We start from the raw sequence: 25811 nt of genomic DNA, 5'->3' as shown, positions 1-25811 counted from the left end.
GTTAGAACTGGACATGGAACAATGGACTGGTTCAAACTTGAGAACAGAGTATGTCAAAGCTATATATTGTCACCCTGTTTACTTAACTTATATGCAGAGAATATGAGAAATGGTGGGATGGATGAATCTTAAGCTGGAATCAAAACTTCTGGGAGAAATATTAACAACCTCAGATATGCAGAAGATACCACTCTAATGGCAGAAAACAAAGAGAAACTAAAGAGCCTCTTAATGAGGATGAAAAAGGAGAGTGAAAAAGCTGGCTTCAAACTAAACATTCAAACCACAAAGATCGTGGCATCTGGTCCTATCACTTCATGGCACATAGATGGGGGACAAAGTGAAAACAGTGGCAGATTTTATTTTCTTGGGATCCAAAATCAGTGTGGACAGTGACTGCAGCCAGGAAATTAAAAAGACGCTCCTTGGAAGAAGAGCCATGACAAACCCAGACAGTGTATTAAAAAGGGACATCACTTTGCCAACAAAGGTCCATAAAGTCAAAGCTGTGCTTTCCCCAGTAGTCATATATGATGTGAAAGTTGGACCATAAAGAAGGCTGAGCACAGAAGAATTGATACATTCAATTGTGGAGCTGGAGAAGACTCTTCAGAGTCCCTTGGACAGCATGGAGATCAAACCAATCAATCCTAAAGGAAATCAACCCTGAATATTCACTAGAGGAACTGATGCTGAAGCTGAAGCTCCAATACTTTGACCACCTGATGCGAAGAGCTGACTCACTGAAAAAGACTCTAATGTTGGGAAAGATTGAGGGCAGGAGGAGAAGGGGAAGACAGAGGATGAGATGGTTGGATGGCATCACTGACTCGATGGACATGAGTTTGAACAAGTTCTGGGAGTTGGTGACAGACAGGGAAGCCTGGCGTGCTGCAGTCCATGAGGTCACAAAGAGTCGGACACAACTGAGCGACTGAACTGGACTGGACTGTAGCCAGTCAACTGCTAATAAATTATTATTTGCTGTTTATTTTCTATGTATTTTAGACTATGGAAATGATGTTAGACAAAAAAGCAAATTTGAGCAGTTTTCTTATTCGACTTCAAATGGGTCATAAAGCAGCAGAGACAACTCACAACATCAACAACACATCTGGCTCAGGAACTGCTAACAAGCGTACAGTACAGTGGTGGTTCAAGAAGTTTTGCAAAGGAGACGAGAGCCTTGAAAGTAAGAAGCACAGTGGCTGGCCATCAGAAGTTGACAACAACCATCTGAGAAGATCATTGAAACTGATCCTCTTATAACTACACAAGAAGTTGCCCGAGAACTCAATGTCAACCATTCTACAGTCATTTGGCATTTGAAGCAAATTGGAAAAGTGAAAAAGGTCAGTAATTGGGTGCCTCATGAGTTAACTGTATCTATTTCTGCTTTATTGACTATACCAAAGCCTTTGACCGTGTGGATCACCACAAACTGTGGAAAATTCTTAAAGAGATGGGAATACAAGACCACCTGACCTGCCTTCTGATAAATCTGTATGCAGGTCAGGAAGCAACAGTTAGAACTGGACATGGAACAACAGACTGGTTCCAAACAGGGAAAGGAGTACGTCAAGGTTGTATATTGTCACCCTGCTTATTTAATTTCTATCCAGAATACATCATGAGAAACACTGGGCTGGATGAAGCACAATCTAGAATCAGGATTGCCAGGAGAAATATCAATAACTTCAGATACGCAGATGACACACACCCTTATGGCAGAAAGTGAAGAAGAAATAAAGAGCCTCTTGATGAAAGTGAAGAGGACAGTGAAAAAGCTTAAAGTGTTGGCTCAAAGCTCAACATTCAGAAAACTAAGATCATGGCATCTGGTCCCATCATTTCATGGCAAATAGATAGGAAAACGATGGAAACAGTGAGAGAGTTTATTTTGGGGGGCCTCCAAAATTGCTGCAGATGGTGACTGCAGCCATGAAATTAAAAGACGCTTACTCCTTGGAAGAAAAGTTATGACCAACCTAGACGGCATATTCAAAAGCAGAGACATTACTTTGCCAACAAAGGTCCATCTAGTCAAAGCTATGGTTTTTCCTGCGGTCATGTATGGATGTGAGAGTTGGACTGTGAAGAAGGCTGAGTGCCGAAGAATTGATGCTTTTGAACCCTGGTGTTGGAGAAGACTCTTGAGAGTCCCTTGGACTCCAAGGAGATCCAACCAGTCCATCCTAAAGGAAGTCAATCCTGAATATTCATTGGAAGGACTGATGGTAAGCTGACACTCCAATACTTTGGCTACCTAATGCAAATAACTGACTCATTGGAAAAGACCCTGATGTTGGGAAAAATTGAAGGCAGGAAAAGAAGGGGATGAAAGAGGATGAGATGGTTGGATGGCATCATGGACTCATTGGACATGAGTCTGAATAAACTCTGGAAGTTGGTTCTGGACAGGGAGGCCTGGCATGCTCCAGTCCATGGGGTCATAAAGAGTCGGACATGACTGAGAGACTGAACTGAACTGCTGCTACTGCTGCTCCTAAGTCGCTTCAGTCGTGTCCGACTCTGTGCGACCACATAGACGGCAGCCCATCAGGCTCCCCCGTCCCTGGGATTCTCCAGGCAAAGCCTGGAGTGGGTTGCCGTTTCCTTCTCCAATGCATGAAAGTGAAAAGTCAAAGTGAAGTCACTCAGTCGTGTCCAACTCCTAGCAAAATACTGGAGTGGGGTGCCACTGCCTTCTCTGAACTGAATTGAGTTGACTACAAATCAAAAACATCATTTTGAAATGTTGTCCTCTCTTATTCTATACAACACCAATGAACAATTTCTCAATCAGATTGTGACATGCAACAAAAAGTGGATTTTATACTACCAGAGACAACCAGCTCAGTGACTGGACCAAAATTAAGCACATCCCAAAGCCAAAGTTGCATCAGAAATAGGTCATGGTCACTGTTTGGTGGTCTGCTGCCTCTCTGATCTACTACAGTTTTCTGAATCCTAGCAAAACCATTACATCGGAGAAGTATGCTCAGCAAATTGATAAGATACACCAAAAACTGCAATGTCTGCAGCTGGCACTGTTCAACAGAACAGGCCCAGTTCTTCTCCACCACATCACCTGTCCACTCATTGCACAACCAACACTTCAAAAGTTGAGCAAATTGGGTTACGAACTTTTGCCTCATTTGCCATATTCACCTGACCTCTTAACAACTGACTACCACTTCTTCAAGCATCTCAACATTTTGCAGGGAAAATGCTTCCACAACCAGGAGTACACAGAAAATGCTTTCCAAGAGTTTGTTGAATTCGAAAGAGCAGATTGTTATGCTACAGAAATAAACTTATTTCCTATTGGCAAAAACGTACTGTGATGGTTCCTATTTTTATTTCCTGTTGGCAAATATGTATTGACTGTGATGGTTCCTATTTTATTAATAAAGATGTGTGTTAGCCTAATTATACTGATTTAAAATTCAGGGTCCGAAACCACAGTTACTTCTGCACCAACCTAGTGTTTGAGAAAGGGCAGGTGGAAAACTTCTGGGAGCGTGTGGCCAGAGTCTATCCTCTTTCACATATTGAAGTTAGATGTGTATTGACTTTATAATAATTATGTTCACACATATTTTTTACTTGTATGTTAAGTAATGATTATGATACATCAAAATATCTCCACTGTTTGATCCTGAATTGGAACTCAGATTAAAAACAGCTAAAATGTTATCAGAACAATAGAAATCTGAATATGCAGTTTATTCACTGACAGTTTTATATTAATATCATACTTTCTGAATATGATAAATGTACTGTTATTGAAGGAACATAAACCTTGTTCTTTATATACTGAGATGATTACACTGAGATTTTCAACTGAGGTGGTAATGTGATGAACTACAGAGTGACTTTTAAATATTAAGCCATCTTCATATACCATCAGGATATATAATCATTCCACAAAACCAGATGTATTTCTATACACCAATGAGCTATCAGAAAAAGAAATTTAGAGAACAATCCCACTTCCAATTGTATTAAAAAGAATAAAATACCAAGGAACAAATTAACCAAGGAGGTGAAAGACACATACACTGAAAACTTTAAGACACTGATGAGAGAAACTGAAGATAACACAAATAAATGGAAGAAATTGTGTGCTCATAAATTAACTAAATGCAGAGTTCCAGAGAACAGCAAAGAGATACAAGAAGGCCTTCTTCAATGAATACAAAGAAACAGAGGAAAACAACAGTAAGGGTAAGACTAGAGACCTCATCAAGAAAATTGGAAATATCAAAGTAACATTTCTTCCAAAGATGGACACAATAAAGGATAGAAACTGTAAAGACCTAATAGAAGCAGAAGAGATTGAAAATATCCAGAAAAAATACACAGAAGAACTATACAAAAAAGATCTTAATGACCCAGATAACCTCATTGGTGTAGTCTGTCATTTAGAGCCAGACATTCTGGAGTGTGAAGTCAAGTGGGATATAGGAAGCACTGCTGTCAATAAAGCTTGGAGGAGATGGAATTCCAGCAGAGCTATTTAAAATCCTAAAAGATGATGCTATTAAAGTGCTGCACTCAATATGTCAGCAAATTTGGAAAACCCAGCAGTGGCCACAGGACTGCTGCTGCTGCTGCTGCTGCTAAGTCGTTTCAGTCGTGTCCGACTCTGTGTGACCCAATGGACGGCAGCCCACCAGGCTCCCCCGTCCCTCAGATTCTCCAGGCAAGAACACTGGAGTGGGTTGCCATCTCCTTCTCCAATGTATGAAAGTGAAAAGTGAAAGTGAAGTCGCTCAGTCATATCCAACTCTTCACAACCCCATGGACTGCAGCCTACCAGGCTCCTCTGTCCATGGGATTTTCCAGGCAAGAGTACTGGAGTGGGGTGCCATTAAGGTCAATCCTCATCCCAATTCCCAAGAAGAGCAGCACTAAAGAATGTTCAAACCACTGGACAACTGCACTCATATCCCACACTAGTAAGGTTATGCTCAAAATCCTCCAAGCCAGGCTTCAGCATTACATAAACCAAGAACTTCCAGATGTTCAAGCTGGGTTTAGAAAAGGCAGAGGAACCAGAGATCAAATTGCCAATATTCGATGGATCATAGAGAAAGCCAGGGAATTCCATAAAAACATCTACTCCTGGTTTATTGACTACATCAAAGCCTTTGACTGTGTGGATCATAACAAACTGGAAAATTCTTAAAGAGACAGGAATACCAGACCATCTTATCTGTTTCCTGAGAAACCTATACACAGGTCAAGAAGCAATAGTTAGAACCTTATACCGAACAATGGACTGGTTCAGGATTGAGAAAGAGTATGTCAAGGCTGTTTATTATCACCCTATTTAAGTTATATGGAGAAGGCAATGGCACCCCACTCCAGTACTCTTGCCTGGAAAATCCCATGGACGGAGGAGCCTGGTGAGCTGCAGTCCATGGGGTCGCGAAGAGTCGGACATGACTGAGCGACTTCACTTTCACTTTTCACTTTTATGCCTTGGAGAAGGCAATGGCACCCCACTCCAGTGTTCTTGCTTGGAGAGTCCCAGGGACGGGGGAGCCTGGTAGGCTGCCGTCTCTGGGGTCGCACAGAGTCGGACACGACTGAAACCACTTAGCAGCAGCATTTAAGTTACATGCAGAGCACATTGTGCAAAATGCCAGGCTGGATGAGTTACAAGCTGGAATCAAGACTGGCAAGAGAAATATCAACAACCTCAGATATGTAGATGATACCACTCTAATGGCACAAAGCAAAGAGGAACTAAAGGGTCTCTTAACGAGGGTGAACTGTGGTGCTGGAGAAGACTCTTGAGAGTTTCTTGGAAAGCAAGGAGATCAAACCAGTAACTCTTAAAGGAAATCAACCCTGAATACTCTTTGGAAGGACTGATGCTAAAGCTGAAGCTCCAATACTTTGGCCACCTGATGTAAACAACCAACTCAATGGAAAAGTCCCTGATACTGGGAAAGATTGAAGGCAGAAAGAGAAGATGGCAACAGAAGATGAGATGGGTTGGATGCCATCACTGATTCACTGGACATGAACTTAGGCAAAGCTGGAGACATCACACTTCTTGATTGCAAACTGTATGACAAAGCTCTTGTCATGAAAACAGTATGATATTGGCATAAAAACAGAAACACAGATCAATGAAACAGAACAGAGAATTCAGAAGTAACTCCATACATATATGGTCAATTAATTTACAACAAGGAGAGAAGAATATACAGTGGGTAAGGAACAGTGTTTGAAACAAATGGTACTGGGAAAACTGGACTGCCACACACAAAATAATGGAAATGAACAACTATATTATACTATATACAAAGTTAACTCAAAATGGGTTAAAGATTGAATACATAAAACTGAAATCAAACAATTCCAAGGAGAAAACATAGGTAGTGAGCTCCCTGACATTGGTCTTGGTGATGATGTTTTGGATTTCACAAAAGCAAAAAATAAACAAGCAGGGCTACATCAAACTAAAAAGCCTCAGCGCACCAAAGAAAATCATCAACAAAATGAAAAGGCAGTGTACTGAATGAGAGAAAATGTTTGTAAACCATATATATGATAAAGGGTTAATATCTAAAATATAAAGAATTCATACAAATTAAGAGCAAAATAAAAAATCCCAAACAATCTGGTTAAAAAAATGGGCACAGGACTTGAATAGACACTTGTCTAACGATGGTAAACAGATGCCTAAGATGTACTTAAATGGTGCTCAACATCACTAATCATCAGGTATACACAGATCAAAATCACAGTGACATATCACTTCATACCTGTCAGCACGGCTGCTATCAAAAAGATAAGAAATAAGTGTTTCTAAGGATGTGGAGAAATGGGAATCCTGTGCACTGTTGGTAGGAAAGTAAATTGGTGCTTCCACTAGGGAAAACAGTATAGAAGTTTCTCAAAAAATTAAAAACTATATGATTCTACTTCTGGGCGTTTATCCAAAAAAAACAAAAACAAACTCAAAAAGATATCTGCACCCCCATATGCACTGGAGCATTATTTACAATAGCCAAGACATGGAAACAACCTGCATCCATCAACAGATGCATGGATAAGGAAAATGTGTGTGTGTGTGTATACACACACACACCCCCATTATCATACAGTTGCAAATTTTTTTCTTCCACACACACACTGGAATATCATTCAGCCCATCCTAAATGAAGTTAAGTCAGAAAGAGAAAGATAAACACCATTTGATCTCACATGGAATCCTGACCCCTCCCCTGAGAAAAGGACTTCACAGATACAGAGAACAGACTGTGGTTGCCAAATATGGGGGGAGGGGAGTGGGGGAAATGGGTGAAGGTAGCCAAAAGGCACAAACTTCCAGTCATAAAATAAGTAAGTTACGGAGACATAATGTGTGTATGGCATGGGGACTAAAGTTAATAATACTGTATTGCATACTTGAAAGCTGCTAAGAGACTTGTGGACTCAGCAGGGGAAGGAGAGAGTAGGATAAAGAGAGAGCGGCACTGACATATATACACTGCCATACGTGAAACAGCTAGCGGGAGGCTGCTGTGTAACACGGGAGCTCAGCTCAGCGCTCCGCAACGACCAAGAGGGGTGGGACGGGTATGGGAAGTAGGCTCAAAGTGGAGGGGGTATATGTACACTTACAGTTGATTCATGTTGTTGTATAGCAGAAATTAACACAACACTGTCAAGCAATTATCTTCCAATTAATTTTTTTAATTTTAACAAAGTTGTTAAGAAAACAGATCTTAAACCTTCTCAACGTAAGGAAAAAAAACCTGCATCTGTATGGTAATGGATGTTAACTAGACTTATTGATGATCATCTTGCAACACACACAAATACTGGGTCACTATGTTGTATACCTGAAAGTTGAAAAATCTTATATTCCTGAAATAAGCTCAATCTGGTTGGAAACATTACCTTTTTTGTATGTACACATATACATATAAATACACATATTGATACATGGCTGGATTCAGTTTACTAATTTTTTTTTTTTTTAGGATTTTTGCATCTCAGCATGGCATTTATTTACCAAAACTATCTACCAAACCTGAGACTACACACACTTTATGACTCTAGTTTCACTAAGAAATGTGCATACACAAACATGTATATGAAAGACACTCATTAAGAATGTTCATAAGACCACTCATAAGAGCCAAAGCCTAGAAACAATCTAACATCACTAGTACAATGGATATCCTTGTCAATGGAGTATTATTTGGCAATGAAAAAGAATGAACTAAATGTAACACAGATGAATCTTACAAACATAATACTGAGGAGAAAAAAAAGCCACACACAAAAGAAACACTATGTATGAGTCAATTTAAAGTTCAAACACAAACAAGATTAAATCTACCAAGAAACAAGTTAAAATATGGTGATCCTGGGGAAGGAATGACTGAGAAGGGACCACAGCAGAGGCTTCTGGAAGCAACCAAAATACTCTCAATCTTGATCTGGGTTCTAGTTACATTACTTACTCAGTCTATAAAAATTCATTAAGCTGAGCATTCAGAGCTGTGCACTTTTCTTAGCTTATAATAAAAGATGACATAGGGGCTTTCCTAATGGTCCAGTGGTTAAGAATCCACCTTCCAATTCAGGGGACTCAGGTTCAATCCCTGGTCAGGGAACTAAGATCCCACATGCCACATGGAAACAACCCAAATGTCCATCAACTGATGACTGGATCAATGAAATGCAGGATATTCCTACATGGAATATAATCTAGCCATAAAAAAGAATGAAGTACTCAGGAATGCCCTTGTGGTCCAGAGGTCAGGACTCCACGTTTTCATTGCCAAATGTGCAGGTTCAATCCCTGGTTGGTGAACTAAGATCCCTGCAAGCCACGTGGTGTGGCCAAAAAATAACAGTAATAATAATTTTTAAAAGAGGATGAAGTACTGACACACACTACAACATGCATAACATCAAAGAATACTGTAAGAACAAGTGAAAGAAGCCAGACCACTCATGAGTATGGGGTTTCTCTTTGGGGTTATCACCCCAAAGGGTGGGAGATGAAAAGATTCTGAAATTGATTGTAGTGATGACTGACAACTCTGTAAATATACCTAAGAACTACTGGGGACTTCCCTGATGGTCCAGCGGTGAAGACTTCACCTTCCAATGCAGAGGGTCTGGGTCTGATCCCTGCTCAGGGTGCTAAGATCCCACATACCTCACAGACAAAAAAAATCAAACATAAAACAGAAGCCATATTGTAACAAATTCAATAAAGACTTGTTCAAGTCAAATTCAAGACTACATATAGTACATATTTTATATATTTATATAGAGATGAATAAAAAAAAAAATCCCAGAAGGAGAGAGACTAAACTATAGCAATAGTTTGCTGTGGGTTGTAACATTACAGGGTCATGGATATTTTTCACAAGAGGGAAAAAAAAAAGATTTCATTGACCCCGTTGTTTATGGGCTTCCTTCTACTCAAGGTTGGTAGCGTATAATTTCTTTACAAGGAACATATATTACTGGTTTAATCACTTTAAAATTTTAAACAATGAATTTTATAACACCTTCAAATCTATTAAATTAAGCCTTGACTCGTGATATATATCATCAGTCTGATAAATTATGCCATTCTTTCATGCATTCTGGCCCTTTTAAAGAAAAATAAGTAGTAGTGATTATTCTAGTCACTAAAACCTCCCCAAATGAATGTCTCTCTGAAGCGACAACAGGACACTACAGAGTACAAACTGTTTTAACTGAAACATTCCCAGGCAGGACAAACACTACTGTTCAGGATAAAAGCGCCTGCTGCAGAAGCTGAGGACAGACTGGTCTGGCAGTGATCCCCAGGACTCCAGACCCAGGAGGCCTCCTCCTGCCCCTTCAGACATGGAAGCAACACTAACTAGCTTTCTGAAAGCAATGCCCATGAGAAAGCTAGTGTTTTGTAGCAAGAACATTGGGAAGTGAGAGATATACTGAGAAAGGTATTAGACCACCCGAAAATGCCCAGAAAGCTTTGGGGCAGAGCATTTAGCCACAAGAATAAACTACCAAAATCTAGAGGGAAAACAGCATACAAAGACTCAAAGAAAAGGGAAAAACATTCTTTACAAATCTTTTGTAGAATGCCCCTTCACAAAGAAAATTAATTTTGAAATATGGGAATTGTATTCTAGAGTAAGTAGAACACTTAAGCTGTATATATATTGCTCCTCTGTCCATTGGATTTTCAGGCAAGAATACTGGACTGGGTACCATTTCCTACTCCAGGGAATCTTACCGACCCAGGGATTGAACCCACGACTCCTGTGTCTCCTGCACTGTAGGTAGATTCTTTACTCGCTAAGCCATATATATTGCTAACTAGTAACAAGTCTGTTTTTTGTTTTATTACTAATCACGTGCTGTGCTTAGTCACTCAGTTGTATCCAACTCTTCCCGATCCCATGGGCTATATCCCACTAGGCTCCTCTGTCCATGGGGATTCTCCAGGCAAGAATACTGGAGTGGGTTGCCATGCCCTTCTCCAGGGGATCTTCCCAACCCAGGGAACGAACCCAGGTCTCTCACATTGCAGGTGAATTCTTTACCATCTGAATCACCAGGGAAGCCCAAGAATACTGGAGTGGGTGAGTGAGTGGGTGAAGTCACTCAGTTGTGTCCGACTCTTTGTGACCCATGGACTGTAGCCTACCAGGCCTCTCCCTCCATGGGATTTCCCAGTCAAGAATACTGGAGTGGGTAGCCTATCCCTTCTCCAGGAGAACTTTCCGACCCAGGAATCGAACTAGGGTTTCCTGCATAGCAAGCAGATTGTTTACCAGCTGGGCTATCAGGGAAGCCCATATGAAATGCAAAAATGTAAACAGTACAGAAAACTATAAAGAGTATAAGTAAAGCTGCAATGGCAACTCTGGTTTTAAGTTTATGAAGCAATGGCGAATTCAAATTGGCTTTTCACAGTCTGCCCCATCCTCCCCTCTAGTCACTCACACCACAGCTCCATCAGCAATGCCCACCATCCAGTGGTGACTGTTATTAACATAATAATGCCAATATATCTAAAATGTAAACTGTAGGATTCTTGAGCTTAACTGTCTGCATTTAGTAGAAAGAGCATGGACTATAAATTAAACCAGTAAAGTGAGTACTCAATAAATGTAAAGAAATAAATGAAATGACTTGTGTCTTGCCCTCGCTAACCCTAGGTTAATGTGTCTCTTTTTTAAAAATTTTTGAACACAATTTTTAAAGGGTACTGCATCTAAGTTACTGCAAAGTATGGGCAATATTCCCCATGTTGTTCAATGCATCCCTGAGCCTGTCCTACCCTCAACAGTTTGTACCTCTTCCTCCCTCACCTCTGTAGAGCGCCCCCCACCACTGGTAACTGCTAGTTTTGTTCTGTGAGTCTGCTCCTGCTTTGTTATATTCACTAGTTTGTTGTATTTTTTAGATTTCACATATAAGTGATATCACACAGTATCTGTCTTTGTCTTATTTCACTTTGCACAATATCCTCCAAGTCCATCCACATTGCTGAAAATGGCAAAATTTCATTCTTTTGTATGGCCGAATAGTATTTCACTGTACATACACACACACACACACACACACACACACACACACACTTATCTATTCATCTGTTGATGACACAAGTTGCCTCCATATCTTGGCAATTGTAAATCATGCTGCTAGAAACATCGCACTGCATGTATGCTTGAATTAATGGGGTTTGGGGGGTTTTTTTTTTTTGGATATATACCCAGAAGTTAGGTAAATGTGTTTTAACTTCTCTGGATTATATGTATGAAAGATATATTAATATATACACACAGAATATGTATGCATGAATTAATACATATGCACAGAAAAAATTCAGGAAAAGCACAGACTAAACCCTAAAACTGGTTCTTCTCTGGGTTACAGAAGTTCAGGGGCAGGGTCCTGTGATAACAAATTAAAAAGAATGCGTGTGGCACTTCCCTGTTGGAATAGTAGATAAGAATCCAACTGCCAATACAAGGGATACAGGTTTGATCCTTGGTGTTGGAAGACTTCACATGCCGTGGAGCAACTAAGCCCACGAGCTACAACTACGGAGCCCGCACGCTGCAACTACTGAAGCCCATTCGCCTAGGGCCCGTGCTCTGCAATGAGAAACCAAAACAATGAGAAGCCCGTGCACAGCAGTGAAAAGTAGGCCCTGCTCGCCTGCATGCATCCATGAAGGCCCACCATGCCAAAAATAAACAAATAAAGCATGGATGTGAAGGTACTTAAAGTATACTTCCAGGAGAGAAACTATAAAAAGACACACTCCTGCTCATGTGTGGTCCAGATATTTTCAGAGAAAAGAAAGACACAGTGTCCTCTCTGCTTATAGAATGTTCTCCTGCTGCTTTTTGATCTGGTAGTTATTATATCAAGTGTTTCTCCTATCCTGACCAATATCCAAGAATTAGAGGGAAATGGATAATAGTGAGTCATCCACTTACCCCCACAGACATTACATACCAGCTTCTTCTCACTATTTAGATGAAGAGTAAGCAGAAAGCTATGAGTTGAAAAGAAGGGAGAACCTTGCTTCTGACCACGTAACTTTGAGATTCTCAAAGGTTTAACTGAAGTTAAAATATACATTTGAGTGGAAAAAATCTAAAGTTGGATGGAGAATATTAAAATGTGTATTGTTTAGGTTATGAAGACACACTTAGCATATTTTTGTAACTTAAACAATACCATGTCTGTGAAAGGTGCTAAAAATATTTAAAAAGTTCCCATATCACCTTACACACTTCCCTTAGCCCACCTCATGCCTAAAGACAGTGTTCATTATTAAGTTTCTAACAAATGCAACATCTCTGACTAAAATGCATTACAACTTCTAACAGAGCAGAAAAATAATAGCATGAAACTACCAACAGCAGATTTCAGTATCTCCTAACTAAACAAATCTGAGCTCTGAACTCTAGTATGATTTACCGGATTTTTACAACATTAAATATTATTTTGTTAAAAACTTTAAAAAGACAAGCTAAAACTATCTCATGCTTTAAAAAGAATGTTCATTAGATTATTTACATTCAGAAATTCTCCACTTTTATAAAAACACAAATTGCATTACAATATACAATGCATAGCCTCACGTACCTGTTTGGAATACAAGTTCTTTCCCTCCTACACCTGCTGCCTCCAAGTTAATAAATGCACGGACCAAGCTGGCCCAGGGGTGCTGGGTAATAAAACCATGACTGGCCTGAATGAGAAGAAAACAAATACTGGGTAAACAATCTAATATTATTGAAGTCTTTATTTTGCTTTTTTAAAAGATGGAACGTCTATGCTGATGAGGCAAAGAAAAAGAAAAAAACAGCACAATCATTTTCTTCAAAGGCAGGATCGAAAGACTTCCTCTGTTTCTGTCCCTCTGACTAACGGCTGTGTGCAGTTTGCTCAGTGGAAAGTCACTCGTCACAGAAGGCAGCCTCATCCCCACAAGTGAAGCCAAATAGCATCTTTAGTTAAGTGTGAGCCTGTGCAAAAGAAAGCACAAAACAAAAGAAGGCACTACTCCTATGGAAGGGCACTCATGACGTATGCCTGCCTCAAAACATCTCTGAAACTCTAGAAAACCTGAGGCAAATAATTATGCCATCAGAGAGCTCTTTAATGAATTAAACACTGACAAGATGATCTGTCCTGAGTTTTCAAAATTAAGCATGAATACATAAGTGGCTATCGATTTTTTTTTAAAGTACTGCCTAGTACAGTATTTCTTTCACATGTCATTTTATACTACTCCATCAAAACCTATGGATTAGCTATTATTATTATTCTCATTGTCACTATTACTCAAGCCTAGTCTTTAAAATAGTAAAAGGCTCACTTGTAAGATGTTCTCCTCAGCACCATTAAAGAGAAATATGACTGCATGATGTAAGGCTTCTGAAGATGTCGACAAGACACGAAGGACTTCCAGCATCACTGAACAGCTAACTGCGTCATCGCTGGCACCTTTAAATCAGAAAAACAGATTTGCTTCTCAGATTTTAAAACCTTTATAGCACAAACCATCATGGCAAGAAAAGGAGTTTTCCTACCAAGGCAGCATCACAACAGCTGCAGTAGCACCGCTCTGGCGTCATCAGGTAATAACTGCACCCACCAGCAGTGACCTCCAGAGGACAGGGATCTTTGGTTTGCTCGCTGACTTACTCTCAGTAACTCCAACTGTGCCTGGTCCCACAGCGGTTGCTCAGTTAGTATTTGTTAACTAATCAACTAGAGGGGACCTAAAGCAATACTGAACACTGGCATTCTCATCACCAAAAGCAATTTAATTTATCCTTATTCACATCCTCTGTAGTATCTTCACTTCTGGTTTCCTATGTCATCTCCAACTGCCACCCACTCCTTTCCTGGTAGTTTTTCTGCCAAAATCATAAAAGCTGCAGATCATTCCACATTTAGAGGGGTCAGTTTGGATCGTGTAGCATTATTTTAAAGTTTCTCCAAGGGGATCGTGTGATGGAAAAATATAAAGAAGACACCTAATAAGAAACAGGAAAGGGGGTTAATGACTAAAGTATTAATAATATCCCAGGTCTAAGAATTGATAAAACAGAGGACCTTATCAAATCACTTAACCTCTTGATTCAGAAACTTTAGATATTAATTGAACATGACTATAAAGGTGACTTTTGTACTTAGACACTTTTAAAAGTACCGTAAGAGGTAATTAAAAGAACTAACTGGATATTAGCTGATGTTGTTAGCATGTTCAGTCATGTCTGACTCTGTGTGACCCCATGGACTGTAAGCCGGCCAGGCTCCTCTATCCATGGGATTTTCCAGGCAAGAATATGGGAGTCGGTGGCCATTTCCTACTCCAATTTGCTGTATTAAGGAATTACTACTAAGTTTTTCAGTGAGGTAATTCATGGTATTATGAGCATGTCAAAAAAAGAGTTCTTATCTTTCAATGATACAGCCCAAAATATCTACAGAGGAACTGATATACCTGAGATCTGCTTCAAAATAGTCAAGGGGCGGGAGTGGGGGAGTACAGAAAAAACAAGATTGAACTGTTGAAGTTGGGTGATAGGTACACTCAGGTTCATTAAACTATTCTTTGTGTATACACTTGGAATTTTCCATAATGAAAAGTTTAAAGAATAATCAAAGTAAATAGGCACAGTAATAACCCAGGCAACAGCATTTCTGGGTTTACATGCTGGGAGGCAGGGTGCTACAGAGATTAGTGTAGGTTTTGGAGTAAGAAAGACTTGGATGTAAATTCTAGCTCTGCCCCTTTTCTCCTTCCTGGACTGAAGGACAAATTGATGACACCTACTCACAGATGTGCTGTGAGGATGACAAAGTAACGCAGAGTGTCTAGTATGCATGTGGTAGGCGTTCAGTGTCAGTCTTCCCTTCTTTTCTCTACACATTTATGGACTGCTCTGCAGCCAGCTAAAGTGTTTGTTCTGGTGCTATTAAATTCAAGACCTCATTCCTGCTTGAGAAGAAACTACCTGTTAGCTATACTTGTCTTAGTAGTGATTACTGGACTGTAATTTAATCAAAGTGAAACAAAGTAATAATTACCTCAATACTATCGAGCAGGAAGTACATGTAGCTATCAATAAAAAGTGCCATCTTTCAAGAACCAAATGAAATAAATGGTCTTTAACTTTGAGACTGTGAGTTACTTTAAAAAAAAAAGCAGTAAAATTTTTCTTTATTCAAAAGAAGACAAATGGAAGTTGAAAGATATATATCTCTGTAGGGTGGATTAAAAGTTAAACTGTACTTTTATCATCTATTTTAATAGCTCTGGTGTTTGAGAACAAACCTAGAGAAGGGTCAGACATTTTTAAGAAAGAGAAGGAAAGTTAGAGGACAGTGTCAAAAGGGCTGTATCCTTAACCAACATCCCTTTCCATTTAGAATTATCATTGAAACTGAAGCCACCTCCAGAATAACAGCCTGGAACCGTGCAAACCCAAGAAGGTATTTAAGGCCTTTCTGTGGGTAACACTACTCCTAACTGATATCAGTTCCTATCAGATCTCTTGCTGAGAAGCACTCTTAAAAAATACTCATGCTTCAATTTGTTCATCCACTAAAAAAATTTAGGTGAGAGTCTATTTTATAAATGTCTTTAAAACTATCTTTAACAATTTATTAATGACAGAAATTTCCCTGAGATTGTTGGCATGGGTATCCTTATAAAATTTTAGTTAAAAATGGGTTCCAGTAACCAAATAATCCCATCCTTATGCCCAGACTCCATATATGATTTCTAACATTTAGCACTGTTTCTGACACTTGTAGACACATCTTTCTTACATAATGCTCTTAAATAACCATGGTGTTAATTTGTTCCTTCCTAGATTTTAAGCATCAAAACAGTAGGCAAAGGGTGATGCTTATTACTACTTTGAATTGGACATAAAAGACCACTAATTTCCCCAACACAAAAAGGTATTTCTGACTTTGTAAAAAAAACATGAGTGCATGCTGATTTTTGAAAAAGCATGTTACATTCTAAATGCAATTGGCAAGACTTCCAACTAAAGATATCCTAGTATAAAAAATTTTATCAAGCAGATAAATTTTATTTTAGACTTTGTATAACTCTGCATGTCTACATTGGGCCTGATTTAAGTTTAAACATTCTGGAAGAACTTAATATTAAATAAATACTAATAACAAAAAAAAGGATTTTTCATGCCAGTTGCTAGTCTACTGCTTCACTCATATTTAATCCTCACTTAATCCTCTAAGCAATGCCATTAAGAAAGTACTATTATCTCTCTATTTTTCTGATCAGAAACTGAGGAAAGAAGAGGTTAAGTAGTTTGCCAAATGGAACATTAACTACATCCTATTATTCTCCTTTCTTTCAAATACAGCTAAAAGAACCGACTAGCCAGGAAACCCAGGTCCAGGCCCTGTCTCAGATCGGTGGTAGTCAGCTAAGTGTATTCCTATGTCAAATGAGGGGACTGAACCAGATGCCATCTCACTGTAAAATGCTATTTTCTATTCTTCCCTATGTACATTCCTTAGCTACTGAAAACCTTTCTCTGAGGAATCTTGCTTTAAAAAACTGAAGTTGAATTTAGGAGATATCCATTCAACAAATATTTATTGTTTCAGGCCGTGTCCTAAACATCAAGTACTCTATTTTGGTAAACTATTTTCAGGGCAAGATTTATGGATTAATAATTAACGTGCTCTAAGAGTATGGCATCACCAATGGATCAAAATTCTCACTTAACAGGTCGAAAGAAATTGCTAGGAGAATGAGTCTCCAATTACACGTCCCATGAAGGCCAAGACTGTTCCTTTATCCCACATTCCCAGAGCCTAGCACAACACCTAGCTGAGTAAACACTTGAAGGGGCAGAACCTAACTCCAGGACTCAAGAACACACACTGGTAACAATGATAAGGCTATTTCAGTCTGGTAGAAACACTCAATGCCCTGTAGCTGGGCAGCTGGCACTAATGTTTGAAAATTAAGTAAATAAAGCACTTGAGAGAATACTAAAAGGTAGACTCATAAACAAAATTATACTATTCTAATTATCCTGTCTTCCACCACAATGAAAAAAGGGTTTGTCTCAAAAAATGGTGTCCCACAATTGCTCAAGCAGTTTGGAGTTAACAAACTTTGGAGACTATGAGGACCTCAAAATGACCAAAAAAACAGGCACATACCTGGTGAGTTCGCCACTGAGTCAAAATGACAGTTAGCCAGGACAGCATGCTGGGCTCCAACTCTGGGTTCCAGCTTTACCACAACATTGGTAATGTTGTCATAGTAGCTTGTAAACCCTCCCAAGAAGTCAATGCTAAAGGAGCCTGTGGGCCGTTGTACATCTACTGAAATCTTGTGAAGGCTGTTGCTTTGAGCTTCAATCAGTTTAATCTGTTCCAAAAGGTAATGTACTGTCAGAATTTCATTTTCTGGACTTCCTGTAGTCCTGGGGCCAATGGATGTTATATGTTCAAGATAATCCCTGGAAGCAACGAAAAGAAGCATGATGACAGGGCGTGCTGGCTGAAAACTAACACTTTGAGCAACTTTCCCTCCACACTCTCCCTCCCCAAAAGATAAGTTCTTTGACATAAAACAAGTTCTTCTCACACAAAAAGGCTGCCTTTAATATTTCAGGTAACATGTGAAAATCACTTGCTGAGTTCCATCATTTTTTTTTGCCTTTCATGAATTCATCCCTTCAGTTTTCTCCACCCACACCACTCCCAACTTCTCCCAGCACCCACACAGAATCAATAAAAGGACCAGGAAGTTTACTCAAAATGCTAACTGCTGATGGCTAGATGGGACAGCATACAACTTTATTTTGTCATACTCTGGAGGGTTATTGACTCTGGGTTACTGATTCTAAGCAGCAAAAACCAATGAGCAAAGACAATTTAGTCAAGACGTTAAATAAGCAAAGAAGAACTTTTGATTTTGAAGAATGGACTCAGCCCTCCCAGTGTGCACATAGGGCCTAGTAACTTCAATTCAGGCTAAACCAACTCTACCCCTAAAACAAACAAAAATTTTTTTTTGTCTTTTCACTGCATTCCAAATCAGGAAAAAAGGGGGCGGAGGTGTGTTTCAGGAAGTCTTTAAAAAAAAATAAGATTTCAGTGCTTTGTACTTAAAAGTTTTTTTGAAACACAGTAGTTGTTGAAAACTCTGCAAGCATGATTTTATGAGCTTTGGTTTTTACACTTAGGTTTTTACAAAACCTCTGACTTAACTCACGTTTTCTGGCATACTTAAAAGAAATCAATGAGCAAAGTTTTAATTAAAACAAACAAAAAAACCTGACACGCCAAGAACAAGCTCCAGGAATCTCAGAACTTCTAAAACTAAAATTGTGAATGTGCCGTGTTCCAGAGAAAGCCTCCAGAGTGCTCAGATTTGAGACCTGTACCCTCAAAAACTTAGATCACTGCATTATTCCCTTCCGAACCCTCCCCGAAAACCTAACTGGGTTCACAAATTTCACAGCTTTTCGTTTGTATAGCAGGAGGGCGAGTAAAAAGTGTTAAGTTGCTCTGAGAGATGGGGGACGACTAACAACCAGAAAGTGGCTGGAAAAGCCGACGTAATGCCCTGACCACCAGCAACACGAGCTTCAACAGGGGACAATGCGAGCCCCGCGTCCCTTAAATTGTACCTCTAGAAAGGGGACACGCGAGGCCACCCTCACTCCACCCCACGTGCAGCCGGACAGGGCCGGCGAGCCCGGGTGGTCCCGCGGGGCGGGTACACCCAGGTGAGGCGCCCCGGGCCGAAAAGAAAAGCACCGGCCTGGTGGGAGGAGCAGTACCTGGCTTGGTGCGCGTCGAACTCTCCCTGGTGGCCAACAGCTGCCCCTCGGAGCACGAGTTGCCGCAGCGAGAGCTGCACAAGCGCCCGCAGCGCGAGCAGGTAGAGCGCTAGCCCCAGCGCGGCGCGCGCCTCAGACAGTCCGGTCCCCGTGCCCCGGCTCCCGCCACCAGCGCTCCCCTCCCCGCTCGGCTTCCGCGTCCTTGCGCCTCCGCCGCACGCGTCCGCCAGGGGCTCCTGCGCCAGGGCCTCCCTCTCCGGTTGCTGCGCGGCCGCCGGGCCGTCCCGGCGCTCCCCTCCGATGCGGTGCCGCCTCACGGCCCCCGACTCCGAAGCCCACTCCATGGCCACGAGAACCAGCAGCCAGTCCAACCGCCCCGGCCCGCGACAGCTCTGGGAGCCGCCGCGGCGGCCGCAGCGCCTCCTAGTGAGCGGACGGAAACTGCAGAGGGCCAAACTTCTTCTGATTGGCCGGTTCCCGCGGCGCCGCGCCTCAGGTTCTTTGGGTAGATTGCCTGAGGCTCAGCGGCAGCGCCCACAGCCAACTGGGTGTGATGGGTGTGCCTTCTTATGCAGGGGTTCCTGCCTGGCATTGGGATGCAGATTAATAAATGGAAGATCAGATCAGATCAGTCGCTCAGTCGTGTCCGACTCTTTGCGACCCCATGAATCGCAGCACGCCAGGCCTCTCTGTCCATCACCAACTCCCGGAGTTCTCTCAGACTCACGTCCATCGAGTCAGTGATGCCATCCAGCCATCTCATCCTCTGTCGTCCCCTTCTCCTCTTGCCCCCAATTCCTCCCAGCATCAGGGTCTTTTCCAATGAGTCAACTCTTCGCATGAGGTGGCCAAAGTACTGGAGTTTCAGCTTTAGCATTCCTTCCAAAGAATCCTAGGGCTGATCTCCTTCAGAATGGACTGGTTGGATCTCCTTGCAGTCCAAGGGACTCTCAAGAGTCTTCTCCAACACCACAGTTCAAAAGCATCAATTCTTTAGCGCTCAGCCTTCTTCACAGTCCAACTCTCACATCCATACATGACCACAGGAAAAACCATAGCCTTGACTAGACGGACCTTTGTTGGCAAAGTAATGTCTCTGCTTTTGAATATGCTATCTAGGTTGGTCATAACTTTCCTTCCAAGGAGTAAGCGTCTTTTAATTTCATGGCTGCAGTCACCATCTGCAGTGATTTTGGAGCCCAGAAAAATAAAGTCTGACACTGTTTCCACTGTTTCCCCATCTATTTCCCATGAAGTGATGGGACCGGATGCCATTATCTTCGTTTTCTGAATGTTGAGCTTTAAGCCAACTTTTTCACTCTCCACTTTTACCTCCATCACGAGGCTTTCTAGTTCCTCTTCACTTTCTGCCATAAGGGTGGTGTCATCTGCATATCTGAGGTTATTGATATTTCTCCCAGCAATCTTGATTCCAGCTTGTGTTCTTCCAGCCCAGCGTTTCTCATGATGTACTCTGCATAGAAGTTAAATAAGCAGGGTGACAATATAGGGCCTTGACGTACTCCTTTTCCTATTTGGAACCAGCCTGTTGTTCCATGTCCAGTTCTAACTCTTGCTTCCTGACCTGCCTATAGGTTTCTCAAGAGGCAGGTCAGGTGGTCTGGTATTCCCATCTCTTTCAGAATTTTCCACAGTTTATTGTGATCCACACAGTCAAAGGCTTTGGCATAGTCAATAAAGCAGAAATAGATGCTTTTCTGGAACTCTCTTGCTTTTTCCATGATCCAGCAGATGTTGGCAATTTGATCTCTGGTTCCTCTGCCTTTTCTAAAACCAGCTTGAACATCAGGAAGTTCACGGTTCACATATTGCTGAAGCCTGGCTTGGAGAATTTTGAGCATTACTTTATTAGCATGTGAGATGAGTGCAATTGTGTGGTACTTTGAGCATTCTTTGGCATTGCCTTTCTTTGGGATTGGAATGAAAACTGACCTTTTCCAGTCCTGTGGCCACTGCTGAGTTTTCCAAATTTGCTGGCATATTGAGTGCAGCACTTTCACAGCATCATCTTTCAGGATTTGGAATAGCTCAACTAGAATTCCATCACCTCCACTAGTTTTGTTCATAGTGATGCTTTCTAAGGCCCACTTGACTTCACATTCCAGGATGTCTGGCTCTAGGTCAGTGATCACACCATCGTGATTATCTGGGTCGTGAAGATCTTTTTTGTACAGTTCTTCTGTGTATTCTTGCCATCTCTTCTTAATATCTTCTGCTTCTGTTAGGTCCATACCATTTCTGTCCTTTATCGAGCCCATCTTTGCATGAAATGTTCCTTTGGTATCTCTGATTTTCTTGAAGAGATCCCTAGTCTTTCCCATTCTGTTGTTTTCCTCTATTTCTTTGCATTGATCGCTCAAGAAGGCTTTCTTATCTCTTCTTGCTATTCTTTGGAACTCTGCATTCAGATGTTTATATCTTTCCTTTTCTCCTTTGCTTTTCGCTTCTCTTCTTTTCACAGCTATTTGTAAGGCCTCCCCAGACAGACATTTTGCTTTTTTGCATTTCTTTTCCATGGGAATGGTCTTGATCCCTGTCTCCTGTACAATGTCACGAACCTCATTCCATAGTTCATCAGGCACTCTATCTATCAGATCTAGGCCCTAAATCTATTTCTCACTTCCACTGTATAATCATAAGGGATTTGATTTAGGTCATACCTGAATGGTCTAGTGGTTTTCCCTACTTTCTTCAATTTAAGTCTGAATTTGGCAATAAGGAGTTCATGATCTGAGCCACAGTCAGCTCCTGGTCTTGTTTTTGCTGACTGTATAGAGCTTCTCCATCTTTGGCTGCAAAGAATATAATCAATCTGATTTCGGTGTTGACCATCTGGTGATGTCCATGTCTATACATGTCTTCTCTTGTGTTGTTGGAAGAGGGTGTTTGTTCTGACCAGTGCATTTTCTTGGCAAAACTCTATTAGTCTTTGCCCTGCTCCATTCCGTATTCCAAGGCCAAATTTGCCTGTTACTCCAGGTGTTTCTTGACTTCCTACTTTTGCATTCCAGTCCCCTGTAATGAAAAGGACATATTTTTAGGGTGTTAGTTCTAAAAGGTCTTGTAGGTCTTCATAGAACCATTCAACTTCAGCTTCTCCACATTACTGGTTGGGGCATAGACTTGGATTACTGTGATATTGAATGGTTTGCCTTGGAAACAAACAGAGATCATTCTGTCATTTTTGAGATTGCATCCAAGTACTGCATTTCAGACTCTTTTGTTGACCATGATGGTTACTCCATTTCTTCTGAGGGATTCCTGCCTGCAGTAATAGATATAATGGTCATCTGAGTTAAATTCACCCATTCCAGTCCATTTGAGTTCGCTGATTCCTAGAATGTCGACATTCACTCTTGCCATCTCTTGTTTGACCACTTCCAATTTGCCTTGATTCATGGACCTGACATTCCAGGTTCCTATGCAGTATTGCTCTTTACAGCATCGGATCTTGCTTCTATCACCAGTCACATCCGCAGCTGGGTGTTGTTTTTGCTTTGGCTCCATCCCTTCATTCTTTCTGGAGTTATTTCTCCACTGATCTCCATAAACTTGGAAACATGAGAAAAGAGACTGCTTTTAAAAGACCGCACGAGGGTCATCATTTATACATCATGAAGGCAATGGCCCAGCTTTCGTAGGGAGCATTAGAACAGGCTCTGAAAAATAGTAGGCTCCTAGCCCTTCAGACTAGAAATAGGACTGCACAGAGGAGCCCTAGCCTTGTGCTTCCATGTACTGTGATCTAATCACAGATCATCATAACCATGTGAGGTAGACACTGACTCCATTTAACAGACTAAGAAAAATAATAGCTATTATTTCTTGAATACCTGCCATGAGCCAAGCACCGTGTTAAGTGCTTTAATACACTATCTCATTTGGTTCTCACAAGAATCCTGAAAAGAAGGTATTTTTATTCCCACTTAATAGCTGACGAACTTACAGGTAACAGATGAAGGAATTAGATCTAATTTAGTCAGCTCCCAAAACAGCCTATTGCTTATGGCACTCTGGAAAGGAAGGTTTAGAAAAGGTATTCCTCCCTCCATGTTGCCCTGTGGGGGGATGAGCCTTGGTTTTAGAGTAGATCCTAGTGAGCATCTCGTCTTCTTCCTGCATGCTGCTGCAAGGAGCCTGTCTGCTTCAAAGCTCCGCATCTCCAACATGGAGTTGCTGCGGTACCCTGTTAACCTAGAGACCGACTGGGAAGGTGCACTACCCGACTGGTCTGCTCCTGCCTACCACTTAGGCCCACTTGAGACCAGGGCACTCCTTATTCCCAATTCTCCAGCCACACTGGCCTTTCAAAGTCCTTCCTGCTCACCATCTTTCCTTCCACAAGAGGATCTTCTCACATGCTGAGTTGTCTAGAATGTTCTTCCCTCCCCTCATTGCCTAGTTTTAACTCCTGTTTATCCTTCAAGTCTTAGCTTAAGTGGAACTTCCTCAAGCAAGAACTTCCTTATCTAATGAATCCAGTTTCCCCTAATTATAAGATCTCACGGCTCAGATCATGAGCTCCTTATTGCCAAATTCAGACTTAAATTTAAGAAAATGGGGAAAACCACTAGACCATTCATGTATGACCTAAATCAAATCCCTTATGATTATACAGTGGAAGTGAGAAACGGATTTAAGGGACTAGATCTGACAGAGTGCATGATAACTACACATGGAGGTTGTGACATTGTACAGGAGGCAGGGATCAAGACCATCCCCGTGGAAAAGAAATGCAAAAAGGCAAAATGGCTCTCTGAGGAGGCCTTACAAAAAGCTGTGAAAAGAAGAGAAACGAAAAGCAAAAAGAGAAAAGGAAAGATATAAGCATCTGAAAACAGAGTTCCAAAGAATAGCAAGGAGAGATAAGAAAGCCTTCCTCAGCAATCAATGCGAAGAAATAGAGGAAAATAATAGAATGGGAAAGACTAGAGATCTCTTCAAGGAAATTAGAGATACCAAGGGAACATTTCATGCAAAGATGGACTCAATAAAGGACAGAAATGGTATGGACCTAACAGAAGCAGAAGATATTAAGAGATGGCAAGAATACACAGAAGAACTGCACAAAAAAGATCTTCACGACCCAGATAATCACGATGGTGTGATCACTAACCTAGAGCCAGACATCCTGGAATGTGAAGTCAAGTAGGCCTTAGGAAGCATCACTACAAACAAAGGTAGTGGAGGTGATGGAATTCCAGTTGAGCTCTCTCAAATCCTAAATGATGATGCTGTGAAAGTGCTGCACTCAATATGCCAGCAAATTTGGAAAACTCAGCAGTGGCCACAGGACTGGAAAAGGTCAGTTTTCATTCCAATCCCAAAGAAAGGCAATGCCAAAGAATGCTCAAACTACCATACAATTGCACTTATCTCAAATGCTAATAAAGTAATGCTCAAAATTCTCCAAGCCAGGCTTCAGCAATACATGAACTTTCAGATGTTCAAGCTAGTTTTAGAAAAGGCAGAGGAACCAGAGATCAAATTGCCAACATCTGCTGGATCATGGAAAAAGCAAGAGAGTTCCAGAAAAGCATCTACTTCTGCTTTATTGACTATGCCAAAGCCTTTGACTGTGTGGATCACAATAAACTATGGAAAATTCTGAAAGAGATGGGAATACCAGACCACCTGACCTGCCTCTTGAGAAATTTGTATGCAGGTCAGGAAGCAAGAGTTAGAACTGGACATGAAACAACAGGCTGGTTCCAAATAGGAAAAGGAATACGTCAAGGTTGTATATTATCACCCTGCTTATTTAATTTCTATCCAGAGTACATCATGAGAAACCCTGGGCTGGAGGAAGCACAAGCTGAAATCAAGATTTCCAGGAGAAATATCAATAACCTCAGATATGCAGATGACACCACCCTTATGGCAGAAAGTGAAGAAGAACTAAAGAGCCTCTTGATGAAAGTGAAAGAGGAGAGTGAAAAAGTTGGCTTAAAGCTCAACATTCAGAAAACGAAGATCATGGCATCTGGTCCCATCACTTCATGGCAAATAGATGGGAAAACAGTGGAAACAGTGTCAGACTTTATTTTTCTGGGCTCCAAAATCACTGCAGATGGTGATTGCAGCCATGAAATTAAAAGACGCTTACTCCTTGGAAGGAAAGTTGTGACCAACCTAGAAAGCATATTGAAAAGCAGAGACATTACTTTGTCAACAAAGGTCCGTCTAGTCAAGGCTATATTTTTTCCAGTGGTCATTAATGGATGTGAGAGTTGGACTACAAAGAAAGCTGAACACTGAAGAATTGATGCTTTTGAACTGTGGTGTTGGAGAAGACTCTTGAGAGTCCCTTGGACTGCAAGCAGATACAACCAGTCCATGCTAAAGGAAATCAGTCCTGGGTGTTTATTGGAAGGACTGATGTTGAAGCTGAAACTCCAATACTTTGGCCACCTGATGCGAAGAGCTGACTCA

General features: G+C 41.1%; 1 protein-coding gene across 3 annotated transcripts in view; it reads right to left on the bottom strand.

Annotated features, from left to right (window-relative positions):
- ERMP1 (endoplasmic reticulum metallopeptidase 1) overlaps positions 1 to 19753 on the bottom strand; it is a 56090-nt gene extending 36337 nt beyond the window's left edge. For 2 of the 3 annotated variants that reach the window (XM_055578147.1, XM_055578146.1), the window contains exons 1-4: positions 19359 to 19753; positions 17728 to 18029; positions 13886 to 14013; positions 13150 to 13255 (exon numbers count right to left, since the gene is read on the bottom strand). In XM_055578147.1, coding sequence (XP_055434122.1) covers positions 13150 to 13255; positions 13886 to 14013; positions 17728 to 18029; positions 19359 to 19702 — 880 coding nt within the window. In that variant the 5' untranslated portion in view covers positions 19703 to 19753. The remainder of the gene's footprint in view (positions 1 to 13149; positions 13256 to 13885; positions 14014 to 17727; positions 18030 to 19358) is intronic. The other variant, XM_055578145.1, reaches the window with a different exon arrangement.
- Between the last annotated feature and the right edge of the window lie 6058 nt (positions 19754 to 25811).

This window comes from Bubalus kerabau, chromosome 4 (genome assembly GCF_029407905.1).
Source record: "Bubalus kerabau isolate K-KA32 ecotype Philippines breed swamp buffalo chromosome 4, PCC_UOA_SB_1v2, whole genome shotgun sequence".
Lineage (NCBI taxonomy): Eukaryota > Metazoa > Chordata > Mammalia > Artiodactyla > Bovidae > Bubalus > Bubalus kerabau.
The sequence above is the reverse complement of the archived record's forward strand: the minus strand, read 5'-3'. Positions and strand labels throughout refer to the sequence as shown.